The sequence below is a fragment of the Malaclemys terrapin genome, chromosome 1 (assembly GCF_027887155.1).
Source record: "Malaclemys terrapin pileata isolate rMalTer1 chromosome 1, rMalTer1.hap1, whole genome shotgun sequence".
Classification (NCBI taxonomy): domain Eukaryota; kingdom Metazoa; phylum Chordata; order Testudines; family Emydidae; genus Malaclemys; species Malaclemys terrapin.
The window spans coordinates 305,491,359-305,509,927 of NC_071505.1; the positions used below are offsets into that span (position 1 = coordinate 305,491,359).

At 41.5% G+C, this 18,569-nt stretch overlaps 1 protein-coding gene across 3 annotated transcripts in view; it reads right to left on the minus strand.

The window, feature by feature from the left end:
* B3GLCT (beta 3-glucosyltransferase) overlaps window positions 1–18,569 on the minus strand; it is a 134,949-nt gene that overhangs the window by 11,310 nt on the left and 105,070 nt on the right. For 2 of the 3 annotated variants that reach the window (XM_054015349.1, XM_054015348.1), the window contains exons 11-15: window positions 14,950–15,063; window positions 12,886–12,985; window positions 4,871–4,990; window positions 1,769–1,819; window positions 1,320–1,464 (exon numbers count right to left, since the gene is read on the minus strand). In XM_054015349.1, coding sequence (XP_053871324.1) covers window positions 1,320–1,464; window positions 1,769–1,819; window positions 4,871–4,990; window positions 12,886–12,985; window positions 14,950–15,063 — 530 coding nt within the window. The remainder of the gene's footprint in view (window positions 1–1,319; window positions 1,465–1,768; window positions 1,820–4,870; window positions 4,991–12,885; window positions 12,986–14,949; window positions 15,064–18,569) is intronic. The other variant, XM_054015350.1, reaches the window with a different exon arrangement.

The window sequence follows — 18,569 nt, forward strand, 5'->3', positions numbered from 1 at the left end:
TATTTTGCTTGCTATATCTTCAGGAATCAAATGTCTGACGATGGAAAAAGTTATTATTACCAATTTTTTTATTGGTATGCATTAATCTAAAAAGATGAATTTCCTGGCAAAAAGTCACATCACCAATCTACAAGGAATCAAAAACATTAATTGATCTGTTAGGAAAGTTGACAAAATGTACAGGAGGCAAGCGGTCTTAAAAGCATTGTGAACTTTGGATTTTTTTTTATATTAGCCTTCTGGAAGTCATAAGAATATCTGAATAGGTTTATAAACTAAAGGTGATATGAAATAATGTAACAAATGAGGATGGATTTCAATTTTGCTCAATTTTATAAATTAAATAAACTAGAAAAAATGGTTAGGTACACCAATGACAAAACAAGGAATTAAATTTTCTAGAGGTTTTAAATCTCTGAACCAGATGGGAGTCTTGGGTACTCTCTCCTCAAAAACATTTCCAAAATATGTACAATTTGGATCCTTTTAAACAGCATCTCTCCTCCTACCCCCATACCACGTAGCCCTCCCCCGCGCCCCTTTTACTTCTGCTTGCTCTTGTGCCTGCTGGTTTTTACAGTTCTCTGCTAATGGAAACAATTTTCGACACTCTACTTCCTCAACTTTTAAGACTTTCCCGTAGCAAATATAGACAGGATGAGAGTACTGTTAGAGTGTGTAAATATTCATGTATCTGGGTTTTTTCTATAGGACAATCATTGCAGTATTTAAGGGCCAGATTTTTAAAGGTATTTAAGTGCCTAATGAGGAAGATAGACACAGAATAGAATCATAGAATATCAGGGTTGGAAGGGACCTCAGGAGGTCATCTAGTCCAACCCCCTGCTCAAAGCAGGACCAATTCCCAGACAGATTTTTGCCCCAGATCCCTAAATGGCCCCCTCAAGGACTGAACTCACAACCCTAGGTTTAGCAGGCCAATGCTCAAACCACTGAGCTATCCCTCCCCCCATACAGTATTTTCAAAAGCACTTCCAATCAGACTTAGGCACTTCATCGTTTTTGAAAATCCCACTAGGTGCCTAAGCAACTAAATTTAGTCATTTGTCATTGCCAGGGGAGGGGGACTGAGACATCTCTGTAGCACTATTAAAATGGGTATTTGCCCACACTTTACATTTTTTAAAATCTACTTTATCTGTTTTCTAAGACTTTCTCTGGGTGGAAGGGGTGAACAGCGGGAGGTTGTAGTGGGAATGTCTGCTACTGGGACAGGGATTTTAAGGAGTTGTGTGCACTTTAAATGAATAAGTTAAATAAATATCAGTTTTCAATAATTGTAAAAATGTGTCTCTCACCTGATGGAAAAGTGGACAGTGTGTTATGGGGATTCCTAAACCACTGAAACACATTCCAAGGACCATATCATCTGGAGCATCATTGCTGTAACACTGGCATTTACTAGCAAGTAGTTTTTGGATTGCTTCTCTGCTGAAAACCATCCTAAACAATAAAAAACAAACAGAAAGTATGAGACACTCATTACTAATATAGCTGAATAACTGTAAACAATTTCCATTTATTAAGTCTTACTCAATGGAATAAAATCACAACATGGAATGTAGTCCACTGGTGCATAGTATTTGGGAAACTGAAAGATGTTAGAAGATAGCATTCAGGCTTGAATTCTTAATGAGGATTTTTCTGAGACATATTTATTCTAGATAGTATAATCAAATTACGATGTGATTTGTTTAATTACAGAAAATCTTAATTACCCCAAATTTTACTTGGTAGTGATCCTTACCTGTCCCTTACCTCCACACATTTTTTCTTGATGCAGGGTGAGGGGAGAACTCTGTTTGGAGGAATGGAGAATATACATAGGACATGTAGAGTATTCAGAAATCCTGTCGTTACATAATTTAGTCTCGTGTTTGAAGTTGATGTGTGTGGTTTTTATATTAACTGAATACTCATCTCTTTTCCCCTCCTCTGAAACTATCTAATAAAAATGCAATTATAAAAAGTATTTAATGAAGTATCTATATTGTGAAAAATGTTTTAAGCTAAATAAAAGGTTACTCTTGACAAAAATATCTAACTTTTAACAGATGATTTTCTTGTGGGTTCCACTTGTTTTGGATTTGCTTCTTGCATAGTTTGGTAAAAACATTTTGTTTTTTCTTCTATCTTGTTCATCTCGATAATTAGAATGTAGCAGTATAAAAAAAGAGAAAACTAAATCTGAACTGCCATTTTTCCTGGTAACATGTTACATATCGCAATCATATATTAGAGCTCTGTCCACAGGAACAGATCAATATCTTAAACTGTGCTGCAAAGTTATACTGTTCAGCTTGACTCCCTATGACTGTTCATTTAAATATCATCTGCAGCATGGATGCCTTTAGGTCTCTACCAGTAGAACAAGCCTCTGATAGCTGCTGCGCCACAGAAGTCTCATGATGATCCAGAGCTCTTCAGCTGAGGACATACTCTCTTGCTTCACATTCTTCGACTCTCCCTTCTCTGTCTGTAACTCCATCCAGTTTTACCGTTATGTATGGTAATCTAGATGTTAAGGAAGCTCATCATAGCTGCCTAACTCTCCACAAGATATTCTCTTCTTTTTTTGGCAAAAAACACCCGCTTGAGTTCACTCGCTATAACAGAATCCTTAAATGGCAGCTGGTGTGTAGACTCAGATACATCCAATACAAAATTCAAGGGAAAAGTTTTGAGTGTTGTCAGGATCAATGTTGTTAAAGGCTTTAGAAACAGCAGTGCCAATTTAAGGTCAATCTGCTAGGCAAACAGGAAAAAGAATAGAGCGCAGGCATAATATAATCATGACCAGTCATGTTGCTGTATTCTGATCAAGCTGCAAGCAAAGGAGCAACAGTATTGAGAACCTTGAAAAAAGGAAGTTATAATTATCATGACTGGAACAGCATGTGTTGCTGTTGAAAAGTTGTCATAGAAGAATAAAGTAAATAGTATAAAGTTAACAAATTAAAAAACCCACTACTTGATAACAGAAAGGGCATGGTCAAAGTGATTACAAGATCTTTAACTTTACTCACTACCTGCCAACAAATCTCCTCGACAATAAACAGGAATATGAAGGAGAAGTGAGCTATTTTATATGCATATCTTCACAGACCTGAGAACCAGAAAGCTATGATGGTTCTTGAAGGTATAGTAAAAATCACAGTACAAACAACAGAAAATATAAAAAAATCTGCTAGTAATTGGCAAGCACTCCAGCATCAAAAGAAAGGGGTAAACTCTGCATAATTAAGAATGATGGGCACATTCCCAGGCTATGCAAGACAATGAAAACGCCAACCAATTAGTCTTATTTATTTATGGACATAAATAAATAGTATACTAACTCAGTTTTTTTCCTGGAGAATACCAGTTTTACGTGTTTTAAGGGCATTCAGAGCATGGGACTGAATAATTTAGATTTTAACTTATCTAAATAGAATAATGGATCTACAACTACCCAACAAACAAAATGGACAGAGATTAGAACCACAAGCAATGGATCTCACTAATGTTATTTGGATCAACCTAGAAGATCATGGATATATTCATCTGAAACCCAAATCATTCACCAAATCTATTGGGAAACTATAGTTCTCAACCATGAGGACTGGACAATCGATCTGCAGTGATCTCTCTACATCAGAAACTATCTTCCATTGATAACAACACTAAAGAACTCACTCGCCTACCTCTTCAGAACATGAGTTAAAAACCAAAAGGGAGACAATCACTTTCACTCACACCATTGTCAAGGCTGGATCCCCACTTTGAACTTTAGGGTACAAATGTAGGGGCCTGCATGAAAACTTCTAAGCTTAACTACCAGCTTAGCTCTGGTTCCGCTGCCACCATTTCCCAGTTAGATTCCCTTCCTGGGAAGCCCTGAGAAAACTTTTTACCAATTTCCTGGTGAATACAGATCCAAACCCCTTGGATTTTAAAACAAGGAGAAATTAACCATTCCCCCTCCTTCCTCCCACCAACTCCTGGTGAATACAGTTCCAACCCCCCTGGGATCTACAACAGGGAGAAATTAACCATCCCCCCTCCTTCCTCCCACCAACTCCTGGTGAATCAAGATCCAAACCCCTTGGATCTTAAAACAAGGAAAAATCAATCAGGTTCTAAAAAGAAAGCTTTTAATTAAAGAAAAAGGTAAAAATCATCTCTGTAAAATCAGTATGGAAATTAACCTTACAGGGTAATCAAACTTAAAGAGCTCCGAGGACTCCCCTCTAGTCTCAGGTTCAAAGTACAGCAAACAAAGATAAACACTCTAGTAAAAGGTACATTTACAAGTTGAGAAAACAAAGGAAAACTAACACGCCTTGCCTGGCTATTTACTTACAAGTTTGAAATAGGAGAGACTTGTTTAGAAAGATGTGGAGAACCTAGATTGATGTCTGGTCCCTCTCAGTCCCGAGAACGAAACACTCTCCCAAACAAAGAACACAAACAACAACCTTCCCCCCCCCAAGATTTGAAAGTATCTTGTCCCTTTATTGGTCCTTTAGGTCAGATGCCAGCCAGGTTACCTGAGCTTCTTAACCCTTTACAAGGAAAAGGATTTTGGAGTCTCTGGCCAGGAGGGATTTTATAGTACTGTACACAGGACAGCTGTTACCCTTCCCTTTATAGTTATGACAACCATAGACAAACAAAGAGGGAGAGGGATGGTCCCGCAGCAAAGGCAATAACTGTGCTCTAAACCCCCCCCCTTTTACTGCCACTACATTATATCATGTGATAAAACATTATTCTTGTCACCTCTGTGTGATCTATAATATTCCAAAACATTTGCATTGGAAGAATGACTGTTTTAGCTCTCAGTAGGATTTGAAATAAAGTAAGTTACCCTCCTCCGCCAGTGATATAACTATATCCTCCTGTTCCCAATCCGTAGCCATAACGCTCTCCAAGAAACACTGGTTCATTTGGGTCATAGCAGCTGAGTAATTTCCGGAGCCTAAAGATACTAAAATGAGAGTCCATTTATTAAAAATATATTAAATCAGATATAGATCTTTATTTCTTTAAAACAAGTTTCAAAATACTTAAATTAACAGCTTAAAATGCATTTTGGAATACAGTATAGAAAAATACATGTAAATTAATTGTGGGAATTCCAGGTAAAATAGTCAGGCAATCTGAACTTGGTAATGGAAGTTTAAAGCTAATTAGGCCATTTCCTTTGAAAAATAATTCATAATACTTCAAATGATTAACTAGATAGTTCATGAAACATTTCTCAAAGGAAACAAATATGTTCCTCAGCAACACTGAGTCTTCAATTCTAAAGTATACTTGGATTTTTCCAGACTACACTGAAAGAAGGGTAGGGAGGTAGAATTTTCAAAGACTGAAAGGCTAACAGTACTGCCGTGATCTGTGGCCTTATTTTATTATTATTATTTATATGACAGTAACAACAGGAGTCCCAAGTACAGTAACTCCTCACTTAACGTCGTAGTTATGTTCCTGAAAAATGCGACTTTAAGGAAAACGATGTTAAGCGAATCCAATTTCCCCATAAGGATTAATGTAAATGAGGGGGTTAGGTTCCAGGGAAATTTTTTTCACCAGACAAAAAGACTATATATATATATATATATATATATACACACACACACACACACACATACACACACACATACACACACAATATAAGTTTTAAACAAACAATTTAATACTGGTACACAGTGATGATGATTGTGAAGCTTGGTTGAGGTGGAGGAGTCAGAAGGTGGGATATTTCCCTTACCGCTAAGTGATGAACTAGCAATTGGCTGAGCCCTCAAGGGTTAACTCTCTCACTCTGCAAGGCAGCAGGAATGGACGGAGATATGCTCATTTCCCTTAAGTACATTGCCTTGTTAATTTAGGGTTACCATATTTCTACAAGCAAAAAAGAGGACACTGGGGGGAGAGGAGCCCCACTCTAGCCCCGCCCCTGCCCCACCCCCATCCACTTCCTCCCATTTCCCACCCCCTGATTGCCCCCCTCAGAACCTCCAACCCCCCCACTCCTTGTCCCCTGACTGCCCCCTCCTGGGACCCCTACCACTAACTGCCCCCTAGGACCCCACCGCTTATCTAAGCCCCCCTGCTTCTTGTCCCGACTGCCCCCTCCTGAGAATGCCCTACGACCCTACCTGTCCCCTGACTGCCCCGACCCTTATCCACACTCCCACCCCATATTCACACCCCTGCCCCCAGACAGACCCCCGGGGACTCCCATGCCCTATCCAACTGCTCCCTGCCCCCGACAGGACCCCCAGAACTCCTGACCCATCCAACCCCCTCTGCTACCTGCCTGCCTCGACCCCTCTCCACACCCCTGCCCCCCTGACAGCCCCCCCAGACACATCTAACCCCCCACTCCCTGTCCCTGACTGTTCCAACCCCTCTCCACACCCTTGCCCCCCTGACAGCCCCCCCGCCAAACTCCCGACCCATCCAACCCCTCCTCCCTGTCCCCTGACCAGGGCCAGCTTTAAAAAGCCCAGGAATTGGGCTGCGCTCCGGCCGGGGTTGCGGGGCTTGGGGCCGGGCCCAGAGATGCTTGGATGGCGCTGCTGGGGCCCGAGCCGGGCCGGGGGTGCTGGGGCCCGAGCCGGGCCGGCGCTGCTGGGGTCAGGGGTGCTGGGGCCTGAGCCGGGTCGGGTCCGGGCCAGGGGTGCTGGGGCCGGCGCTGCTGGGGCCCGAGCCGGGCCGGGGGTGCTGGGGTCAGGGGTGCTGGGGACAGAGCCAGGCCGGGTCCGGGCCAGGGGTGCTGGGGCCGGCGCTGCTGGGGCCCGAGCCGGGCCGGGTCCGGGCTGGGGGTGCTGGGGCCCGAGCCGGGCCGGCGCTGCTGGGGCCTGAGCCGGGCCGGGTCCGGGTTGGGGGTGCTGGGGCCCGAGCTGGGCCGGAGCCGCTGGGGCAGCCAGGCGCCGCTCGGCCAGGGCCGCGCCTCCCCGGAGCCCTCCTCCTCGCGCCCCCAGCTTACCTGCTGCTGCCTCCCGCTTGCCCCTGCTTCTTTTCACACTTCCCGCGAAGATCTGATTCGCGGGAAGCAGGGGAGGGGGAGGAGCAGGGGCGGAGCGTTCAGGGGAGGGGAGGAGGGGGAAGACAGCTGTGGGGTCAGACGGCATGGTAAGGCTGCAGGGGATGGGGGGAGCCGGGAAGGGGTTTTGGCTGCCCAGCGGCGCTTGGCCGCTGCTTTTCTATCTATAAATAGCCGACCGGGGGGGGGGAAATCCTGGACATTTTTAGATTTTTAAAAATCCCCCCCGGACGGCTATTTATAGACCGAAAAGCCGGACATGTCCAGGGAAATCCGGACATATGGTAGCCCTAGTTAATTAGATCAGCTTGCTGAGACCGCAGCTGCTACAAGCTCCTTCTGTCCTGAGCCCTGCTCTAAGGAAGATGGGGTAAGCGGGGTGCAGGAGCAGGGGGGAGAGGGACACCCTGACATTAGCCTCCCTCTTCCTTCCCTCCTCTTCCCCCCCTCCCCCCGGCACAGCAAGCAGGAGTCTCTGGGAGCAGCTCCAAGGCAGAGGGCAGGAGCAGCACATGGCAGTGGGGGAAGGGACACAGCTGAACTGCAGGCAGCTGCTGCACAGGGAACTTAGGGGAGCGGGGAGCTGATAGGGGGCTGCCGGTCCACCCTGGTTCCAAGCCCCCACCAGCTAGCTGCAACGGGCTGCTCTTCCTGCAAGCAGTAGACAAAGCAGGCGGCTGCCAAAGGACGTTAGAAGGGAGGAGTTACTGTAGGATCAGGATCTCAAAGACAATCCTTGCTCGGGCCTCTTCATGCTACTCTAAAATGATTTTACAGCTAAATGCATCCGAAGAAGTGGGCTGTAGTCCACGAAAGCTTATGCTCTAATAAATTTGTTAGTCTCTAAGGTGCCACAAGTACTCCTGTTCTTCTTTTTACAGCTAAACTAACACAAACTGCAAAAAAGGTGCTCTAGGTCAGTGGTTCTCAACCCTTCCACACTACTTTACCCCTTTCAGGAGTCTGATTTGTCTTGTGTACCCCAAGTTTTATCTCACTTAAAAACTACTTGCAAGCAAAATCAGACATAGAAATACAAAAGTGTCACAGAACACTATTACTGAAAAATTGCTTACTTTCTCCGTTTGTATGAAATTTTAAGTTTGTACTGACTTTGCTAGTACCTTTTTATGTACCCTGTTGTAAAACTAGGCAAATATCTATATGCGTTGATGTGCCCCTTAGAAGACCTCTGTTTACCCCCAGGGGTATGCATACCCCTTGTTGAGAACCACTGCTCTAGTTCAACCACAAACTATGGACAGGAATCATTGCATGTGTGTATATATAAAAACATTCCAAATTTTTTCTTTTTAAAAAAATCTGATCCTATTGTTTTAAAATCTGTTCCCCTGACCTTTCAAATGGCAGATTCGATGCCTTTATGCACAATGAGTAGCACTTTGCTCCATATGTATGGTGTAAGGTACTATTAAACACTGAATAATCTGGTCCTAAATCCATTTACTTCTATTTTTCTTTTTTAAACCTCTATTTCCATACTTTATATCTTTATACTTTTGAACTACTCCTTTCTCTCTTAAAACTGGTTTTGATGTATTCCACAACGTACTTAGAGAAGAGAGATATCTTTAATAGCTTAATAAATAATTTCAAAATTGCTATTCAAGCAGAATAATTACGTCTGGATTTTGTAACTGAATTATTCATTCTCTAAACCAGAGTTGGAGCCTCTCTCTTGTCAAATGATTTATCATCAACACAGGTGGCAAACTGGAACACCTGTTAAAATTCTTTTTTCACAGTCAGTCATTATATTCTCCCCAAAACATTAACTCAGTCTTTGGATAATAGCTTCATTGATCATAGTGTAATCATACCATATAGAATTAAGATTTCAATAGCTATCAATTAGCTATAATTAATTTCTCTTCCCTTTTTAATTCCCTTCCTTTCTTTTGTTCAATCAAAAAGAACGAGGAATTATGTAATTTTTTACAGTAATCTCCAAAGTAATGAGCATCAGTTTTTATAATCCGGTGTGGAAAATATGCTGAGAAATTACTATAGTACAGATGATGGTAGGTTCTATCAAATTAGTTCCTTGCAATGTAAATGGGCTAAAAATTCATCTTTATTATGCAATCTAAGAGTCACATAAATCAGTACCATTAAAAACTAGCCATCTTTTGTTGCAATTTTTCAGGCTAGTCCACTGTTTCCAATGGGAAGGATAAAATTATTATTGACGTGTAATCTGCAGTTTACCAGGGTACCAAAAAATAAATCAACTCCTAACACTCATCTGATTCTTATTGGGGCTGTGACAAATTTATTTTTTCTGATTTTCATTTCTCATCACTAGGTTATAGCAATCTTGTTATTTTTATAATCCATGTATTTCTCTTTCCTATACAGAGTCTATAGAATGTCTCATTTTCCTTGTATGGTAACTGGTAAATTCAGCTGCAACAAACTCTTATTTCCTATAGTTAGCCCTTCACAAATTCCTCTTTTGTCATATGATTTAACCTTAAGAACGTTGTTACAGTCTTGACCTCTTTTTCTTCATGTTCAGGGGCCCATGTTGCTGATATCTAATTACCTTGTCCTTGTGACGTTGCAGTCTATATGGTTTTATAAAAACATGATAATAAGTGAATATAATGTAACTGGGATATGCTTCATGCAAAAGGTCTCTTGTAAGGTATCATTACAAAGCTTATAATCTACTGAGTGTGATCATCCTATTTATATAAATGTACCACTCTTGTATCTAAAACTAGAAATATAAACTATAACTCTGAGGGCCTATTGTAATTATGCAAAGTGTGGGCCATTAATGGTGGTTTGGAATCTTGATGACTCCCATTAACTAGGACCATTGTCTACAGATGGCTGTGATTTACCTGCGAGTCTTCCTATATATGTGTGTGCTGGCAAGTGGATAATGAAGTCTTGCAGTGACATGTGATCATGTCACCTGAACTGGAATCCATCTTTAACCTGGTGCTTTTCCAGTGAGGGGGGGTGGAAACCCAGAGGGACAAAGGGTTCCCACCTTATGCAAAAGATATATAAAGGGGTGGAACAGAACAAAGGGGGAGAGAGGAGCCATCATGAAGAATCCCCTGAGCTGGAACAAGAGCTGTACCAGGGGAAAGAATTGTGCCCAGGCCTGGAAGGTGTCCAGTCTGAGAAAAAAAACTTACTGAAGCATCTCTGAGGGTGAGATTATCTATATTTAGATCTGCGAATTTTATTTTATTTGGTGACTTACTTTGTTCTGTCTGTTACTACTGGGAATTACTTAAATCCTACTTTTGGTATTTAATAAAATCACTTTTTACTTATTAATTAACTCAGAGTATGTATTAATACCTGGGGGAGCAAACAACTGTGCATATCTGTCTATCAGTGTTATAGAGGGCGAACAATTTATGAGTTTACCCTGCATAAGCTTTATGCAGGGTAAAACGGATTTATTTGGGTTTAGACCCCATTGAGAGTCAGGCATCTGAGTGCTAAAGACAAGCACACTTCTGTGAGCTGTTTTCGGGTAAACCTGCAGCTTTGGGGCAAGTAATTCAGGCCCTGGGTCTGTGTTGGAGCAGATGGGAGTGTCTGGCTCAGCAAGACAGGGTGCTGGAGTCCTGAGCTGGCAGGGAAAACAGGGATAGAAGTAGTCTTGGCACATCAGCTGGCAGCTACCAAGGGGGTTTCTGAGATCCAACCTGTCACAGTCCTGTTCTCTTATATCTCAGTGTCACAGAAGCAATTTAAGTTCATTTTCTATCTCAACAAGTGCTAACTGTTACCGATTCACCATCTTTCAACATGCTGATCCAATTTTCTGTCACATGTATCAAATCCAGTTTTAATAGGAACTATTGAGTCATGCTTCTTAATTGGTTCAAACTTGTGCTGGATTTCTTTTTTGAAAGGTAATAGCTAAGGCTAAGATTTTGGTCATGGTTATTTTTAGTAAAAGTCACGGATAGGTCACGGGCAATAAACAAAAATTCACAGAAGCCGTGACCTTTCTGTGACTTTTGCTGCTGCGGCTCCATGGTTTCCCCTGCCAATGTGGTGACTGGGAGCTGTGGGGTTCCCCCTGTGCCTGCAGCAGCTGGAAGCTGCAGGGTGACCATATTTCCCAAAGAGAAAATGGGACACCCCTACCGGCTCGCCCAAGGCGCCCCCCGTGCAAGGCTGTCACCCGTTGCTGGAACCCTGAGGAGGGCCCCCTCTGGAGGCTGTTGCCTGTCGCTGGAACCTCCTGGGGCCCCGCTGGCTGCCAGCTCCAGTCCCTTGGCCCCTGAGGCTGAAGCAGAGAATGTCAGGGAGGCCTCTGGAAGTCACGGATTCTATGACTTCCATGACCTCCCTGACATAAACATAGCCTTAGTAACAGCACACTGATCCTGCTACTTGCTAAACTTCATTTAATTAGGCATGAACTGTCCAAAAGTTGGAATTTTTAGTTCATGGGAATTTTTGATATTTTGAAATCTGGTTTCAGTCTAATTTCAGAATTACCCATGAACTGGGGAGTCTGAAAATTTTTATTTGAAAACATGGTGTTTCTGAACAAAAAAATGCTTCCTCTGATCTTGGCAAATGCTGCGTGAAACTGACATAATTCTTGTCAGTTTCACTACTCTCCACCACTGATCAAGAGAGATGAAACTGACAACAACTGTATCAATTTTTCAATTAGTAGTTGCTGGGCCTTCTACAGTCTGTAGCTCCTGGGCAGACCCACCATGCAGACTGTCTTGGGCTGGGGCTGCAGAGCTTCCAGACTGCTGGGTCAGCTGACTCCCTAAACTCTTGGGGCAGTCCGTACCAGGACTTCCAGGCTCCTGACTCCATGGCACTGAACCTGGAAGTCCCTAGAGCCTGAGGCTCCTTCTATCAAGTTGGGAGCTGAGCCCTGTTAGAGCCTGGGTCCCAGGACTTCTAGGCTCCCAGCTTCATGGAGGCCTGGAAGCCCTGAGATGTGTTGCCCCACAGCTGCAGATCCTGGAAGCGCTGGGATTTTTGGAGCAGGTTGCAGGGCAGGGCTGCGTCCAAGGTACAAACCCTGGAGTCCTGGTTCTGGGGCAGTCCCAGGCTCCCCAGCAGCCCCAGGAACCAGACAGGGTTCTGATAGAAGCCTGCCTGTGATTCAATAAAATGTTGTTGAACCCAAGGTGTTTCTGCAAAACACTTGGGGTTCGACAATTTGTATTTTCCAACGAAACAGGAAATTCCCAACAGCTCTAATTTATTCCTCATTCGTCACTGCGGGATCACCATTACTCCATGTGAGTTCTGCAACACCAACTCCCCTTCAAAATGTGTTGAATGTAAAGCAGTAAATGTGTATTTTTCTGCTTCTCCATGACTGTTCAAATTACCAACTTGCTATTTCTTTGAAAGCAATAATAAAATATAATTTACTAATCTACTTTGAAAGAGACAGTAAACATTTCTAGAGCATTTCTTTTTTAGAAAATTAGATTGTGTTCGAACATGACAATTTTCTAACAAAGCCAAGCCCTAGACATAGGTATGGTTGGCTGTTAGGACTAAGAATGGGTTTGGAGCCCTCATCCTCTGGGATCTGCTCCACATCAGGAAAATGCACTGTATTAGAAAATGTGTTAACTTAAAGTTAGTCACAACCAGTTAATGCCTTATATGCTCTTGTATCAACAGATGGCAATATAGGACTGTCACAGATTTTTTTAAAAGGAGACCAGGAATATATGGAGCAAAAGATAATGCTCCTATTTACTGGAGTATAAATCAAAATAAATAAATATTTCTAAAACTCTTATTAATACAAATTAAGAGCATTTCTGAAATACTGTAATTCATACCTTATTAAGGTGTCATCATCCACAATGACTAACCATGGTGTTTTGGAAGAGCTGTGATTTAAAAATCTTTCCAAAATGGCAAAAGTCTTCCCGCAATGACCTAAAAAGGGGAGGAATAAGAGAGAGAGAGAGAGAGAGAGAGTGTGTGTGTGTGTGTACAATTATTTGTAAATTAATCTGAATGATACATTTTACTGGATAATACAGTGTTGACCAAAGTGTTGAAACATGTTTGTGCAGATAAGGGCAAAGTGGCAGAGGAGCTGAGGATCCAAATTTCAATTTGTATTGTAGAGAGTGCTTTTGATTTGGATGTGATTCCACAGTAGGCTGCTTTCTATGAGGCAACATGGCCTACTGAGCAGGGCACTACACTATGATTCCAGAGACTTGGGTTCTATTCCCTGGTCTACCACTGGCCTGCTGGGTGACCAGGGCCAAACCAACTCACTTCTGTTTCCCCATCCATAAAATGGGGATAATGTAATTACTTCTTTTGTAAAATGCTTTGAGGGCTACGCGTGAAATATGCTATACAAGTACTATTCATACCCATAAATAAACTTTACAATGTACCAGGTCAGTATATAATTAGATTTGTTTGGTTAAGACTTGAGTAGGCACAACCAATCAATGGAATAATCAAAGGTATAGGCATTAACTCTGATTAAATCATGGCTCCTGATAGCTTCCCCAAAGCAAAAGCTTTAGAATTTAATAAAAAGCAGTGTTTTATAGCTGGTAAGTGAGAATCAAAATGGCAAGAGAAATAAAGTGTCATACAAGCTTAGTTAAAGCTAAAAATGTCTTCCAGGAAGATCAAACAGTAAATCACTAACACTAAAAATCACTTGTGTTCAAGAGAGATATTTCAGAAGCAATTAACACTATTAATGCGTCTTGTAATAAAAAAACAAATAAATAAGATTGAGGTATTATAGTTGGGATTTTTTCAACAAAAACACTTTGACACACAGCAGAATATTTTTGGTTAAAAGCTTCGCTTTTTTCCCTCCTGGCATTGAGAAACTCTATTTATCTGTACTTTTTTTTTTATCCATTAACATAATAAAAATGGATTTACAGCAAATGTTTCCAGTTCTATGCTATCCATTGAAAAGAAATACACCAAGTGAAGTGTGTGAAAGAAGGCAATAAAATGAGAATGAACAAACCACTGAAGCCATAGTATCAAAGGCTTTTTTCTGTTCAAGGGCACCTTAAATTATTACTTTAAACTACTATGTTACGTGCTCAGACAAAATACTGTTTGATTTTTCCATTTAGTTTCAATGTTTAAAAACACAGGCATACTAGACGTAGGCACATATTACTCTGAAACCATCTTGTAAGTGCTTCATGCTACAGCAACCAGTTGGCATCATATAAGGTCTTCTGTTATGAATGTATCACTCTGACCTGCTACTGCAACAACCTTAATATCAACAAGATTGATAGAATAGTGATGGCAGAAGGAAACATTTCAACAAACAGAAAACTGTCCACTCAGGCATTTTTACTGTGCCCATGTCCATAGTAGTGAGGCACCAGATCATAAGAAAATGATTCTGTCCAAAGGAACTGTATTCTCCACCCATCTCTTGTTTTGTGAGATTAGTAAGAAGAATATTGAGACTTGGTCTACACTAAACCCCCAAATCGAACTAAGGTACGCAACTTCAGCTACGTGAATAACGTAGCTGAAGTCGACATACCTTAGTTCGAACTTACCGCCGTCCAGACGCGGCAGGCAGGCTCCCCCGTCGACTCCGCGTACTCCTCGCGGCGAGCAGGATTACCGGAGTCGACGGGGAGCACTTCTGAGTTTGATTTATCGCGTCCAGACTAGACGCGATAAATCGAACCCAGAAGTTCGATTGCCTGCCGCCGAACCAGCGCGGTAAGTATAGACAAGCCCTTAGTTTATTTTTACTTCCAAAGGACTATGCTACAAAAATGTAACACTTCAGCATAACTTACTATACACTGAATAGACATTTCACCTTGAAAACTTATCATACTCATACAATGAAACTTTCTGTAAAGATAATATTAGAAGCTTACCTCTTTCAGTATTAGGTACTCCTAAATCTATAGTAGGAATGGAGGTCTCTGCATAATCACTATAATATTCAACAAGGGTAGCCTCACCTTCCCAGGTCTGCTTTACAATCGGTACTGAAAAATAATTAGTCGTATTGAAACATAAGAATGGCCATACTAGGTCAGACCAATGGTCCATCTAGCTCAGTATCCTGTTTTCCAACAGTGGCCAATGCCAAAGTGCTTCAGAGCCAATGAACAGGGCAATTATTGAGTGATTCGTGCCCTGTTGTACACTTGCAGCATCTGGCAGTCAGAGGCTAGCGACACTCACACCATGGGGATGTATGCCTGACCTTCTTGCCTAATAGCCATTCATAGACCTATCCTCCATGAACTTACCTAATTATTTTTTTAATCCAGTCATAATTTTGGCCTTCACAACATTCCCTGGCAATGAGTTCCACAGGTTTACTGTGCAGTGTGTGAAGAAGTATGTCCTTTTGTTTGTTTTAAACCTACTGACTATTAATTTCATTGGGTGACCACTTGGTTCTTGTGCTATGTGAAGAAGAAAATAATACTTCCTTATTCACTTTTCCACACCATTCATGATTTTATAGACCTTTATCATATTCTCTCCGCCCCCTTAGTTGTCTCTTTTCCAAGCTGAAAAGCCCTGTCTTTTTAATTTCTCCTCAGAGGGAAGCTGTTCCATACCCTTAATCATTTTTGTTGCCATTCTCTGTACCTTTTCCTATTCTAATATATCTTTTTGAGATGGGGCAACCAGAACTGCATGCAATATTCAAGGTGTGGGCATACCATAGATTTATATAGTGGCATTATGATATTTACTGTCTTATTTTCTATCCCTTTCCTAATGGTTCCTAACATTGTTAGCTTTTTTCACTGCAATGCACATTGAGTGGATGTTTTCAGAGAATTATCCATGATAAACTGCCAAGATCTCTTTCTTGATTGGTAACAGCTAATTTAGAAACATAAGTAGCTACCGTTTATTTAAATGGCTGTACTGACCAAATTAAACCAGAGTGCTTTTCAGTGAGGCCAAAGGCAAAGTGGAAACACACTGCTTGGAAAGTTTTAGTTACATATATTGCTTACGCTGCTGGAATAGCTCCACGTATAACGAATAGAATTATACTGAAAATTTGTAAAACTGAGTTCTCTCAAAACAGAGTTATTAACCAGGAATGTAAATAAAGAAATAAAAGAGATAACCTAGTCGCGTCTTCCTAGACATTCCCTGATCTACTTACATATCTGGGGTTTCAAATGAGTAGTTTTTCTAGGTATGATACAGACGATTTTTCATACCTGGCCCAAAGCTTCTTACAGCATCGCTGCTCTGTCCCCCTCTCTCTGGGAGAGCAACAGAGACAGGCAAAAGGGGAATCTTATTTCAATTTTAAAAAGTTCTAGCCTTCCCACTGGCTCTTTTGGCCAGGTGCCCACTCAATTCCTTTTACCTATGCATAGCAGCGAGACTTTTTAACCCTTTACAGGTAAAGCAAGTAGAGAACAGCTACTAAGAGGGATTTTATAGCTAACTGTCTGGCTGGGTGTCCATAAAAGGGAGCTACCTCCCTCCCCTTTATTTATCATAAATGTTCAAAACAAAGATAAGAAATTGTTGCAAATCTCTGTCCTGATTATGTACAGAGTTTGTGTAAAGAGTGTGAAATGTGTGTTTTACAAAATATGCCCCATCTACCAGGTACAGACCATTATAGGCATCACTTTGACTTTGAAAACACGTCAGAGAAGATAGATGAGAAAGATGTATTAGATTTAAAGTAATGCAAAGAAATTGTGAAATCCTCTGTTTATTGAAAACATCCCAGAGGCATTAGGTGCCTAACTTTGAGACAGCTGACCAGCTGCATTGTGGTGTCCCGGATTGCTTGACAGCATATTGGCCTTCCTTTCTGTATTATTCTGTTTGTCTTGTCTTTTACTCATAAATTGATTAAACCTATGTTATTTGACATCTCGTGTTATAATCTAAATCGAACCCATAACAGTTGGATGCCTCGTAGCTGATATATTCAGTGGCATGGTAATGAAAATGCTGCCTCTAAATAAGGCATCATGATCCTAACACTTATGTTGTTCTTTTCAGTACTACAGTAGTTAGGAGAGGCAGCTTTATAGTTCTGTGAAAGACAAGCCACAAGTGGTTGGGTGAGTTTTACATAAAAATAAAATTTCTCATAAAATATGAGTGTATTTTCATTCATACTGTACGAAGGATGTAATCCAACACCTTTGTACAAGATGTTTAAATAAATGCTGACCAGGCATATTCTTTACATCTGTGTTAGATTTTGTTTATAATGCTGTGGTAACAATTATTATAGTGGTGCGGGAGTGCCACTATAGTTAAGTTTGCATCATGACATCTATTTAAAGGCATACCTTTCTAACTCCTCTAAAATTGACACGCTTAGTCAGATTTTCTTTAAAATTTGGTGTGCCTCAGGAGGGTATAGGGTAGGGTTAATCATCTGGAGTCATTTGAGCCAGGGTTTCCAGAGATATAAGCCCTGACAAAATTAACATTTAAAAAAAATTGTAGATGTTTGGGGGTTTTTTGCCCAGAGCTAGAGATCAACTGATTAATGTGATGTGGATCAAATGGTCCAGGTCTGCTGAGTTTTATCCAAGATAGTGCATGACACCCACTACATCTTTGGTGGGACTCAAGTTGAGAACAGTATTTTAGGAAACTGTACATTTTAACACTGCTCATGTGACAATACAGTAAAACGGCCTGAGGGTTTCCATTCCTGCCATTTGAATGCTCAGAAGTTCAACTCTTGTAAGTGCTTTAAAATATGAATGGTTAATCAGATTCCTTTGTAATTTGGTGAGCCTCATGTGGGTGCGGGGCAGCATTAGTGATCCAAATTTGGGATCATTTGACCAAGGAATTCCTGAGTTACAACTTCTTCCCCCCAAAAAACCCCCACATGGTTTCCTTTTGCTGGTACTGTTAAACTAAGAGGTATTAATGACTGGATGAATGAACAGTCCCCTGGCTGGCTGTGAATTCATCCTTCAGTGAATGCATCTATTCTAACCTACGACAAAAAGGAATTTTGAACTGAATAGGGGAAGGTTTCTACAATTTGTGAGTAATGGGTGGCAATTTTATTTTGGGGGGAATGTAATCCAAGTAATTTTTGGGAAAAAAATAGACATGTGAATGTTTCCTGGAAGGGGAGGGATAGTAGAAGGTGGGGGAATGGGGAAAATAGGAGTAGAGGGGTTTGGGGCTTCAGTGAGGGAAAGCAAGAGGTTTGGCATACCCCAGCTCTGCCAGTGTACCTCAACCCCCCTGTGCGCCTCCAGTTCCGCCAATGCACCCCAAGCTCCTGCAGCCTCAACAGTGCCAGTACACCCCAAGTCCCTGTACTCCAACCTTTCTGCACCCCACACTTCTGCCAGTGCACCCCAACAGTGCAAGAAAACTATTAATAATTGTTGGAAGAACATTAAATTGCGAAACTGGACGGTTCATGGCTGATCAGAAAATGTGAACTGTGTGGCATAGAAATATTACAGTATGACAGCTCAGTGGATTCTTCATAAAGAAAGAAAGATCGTACTTGATT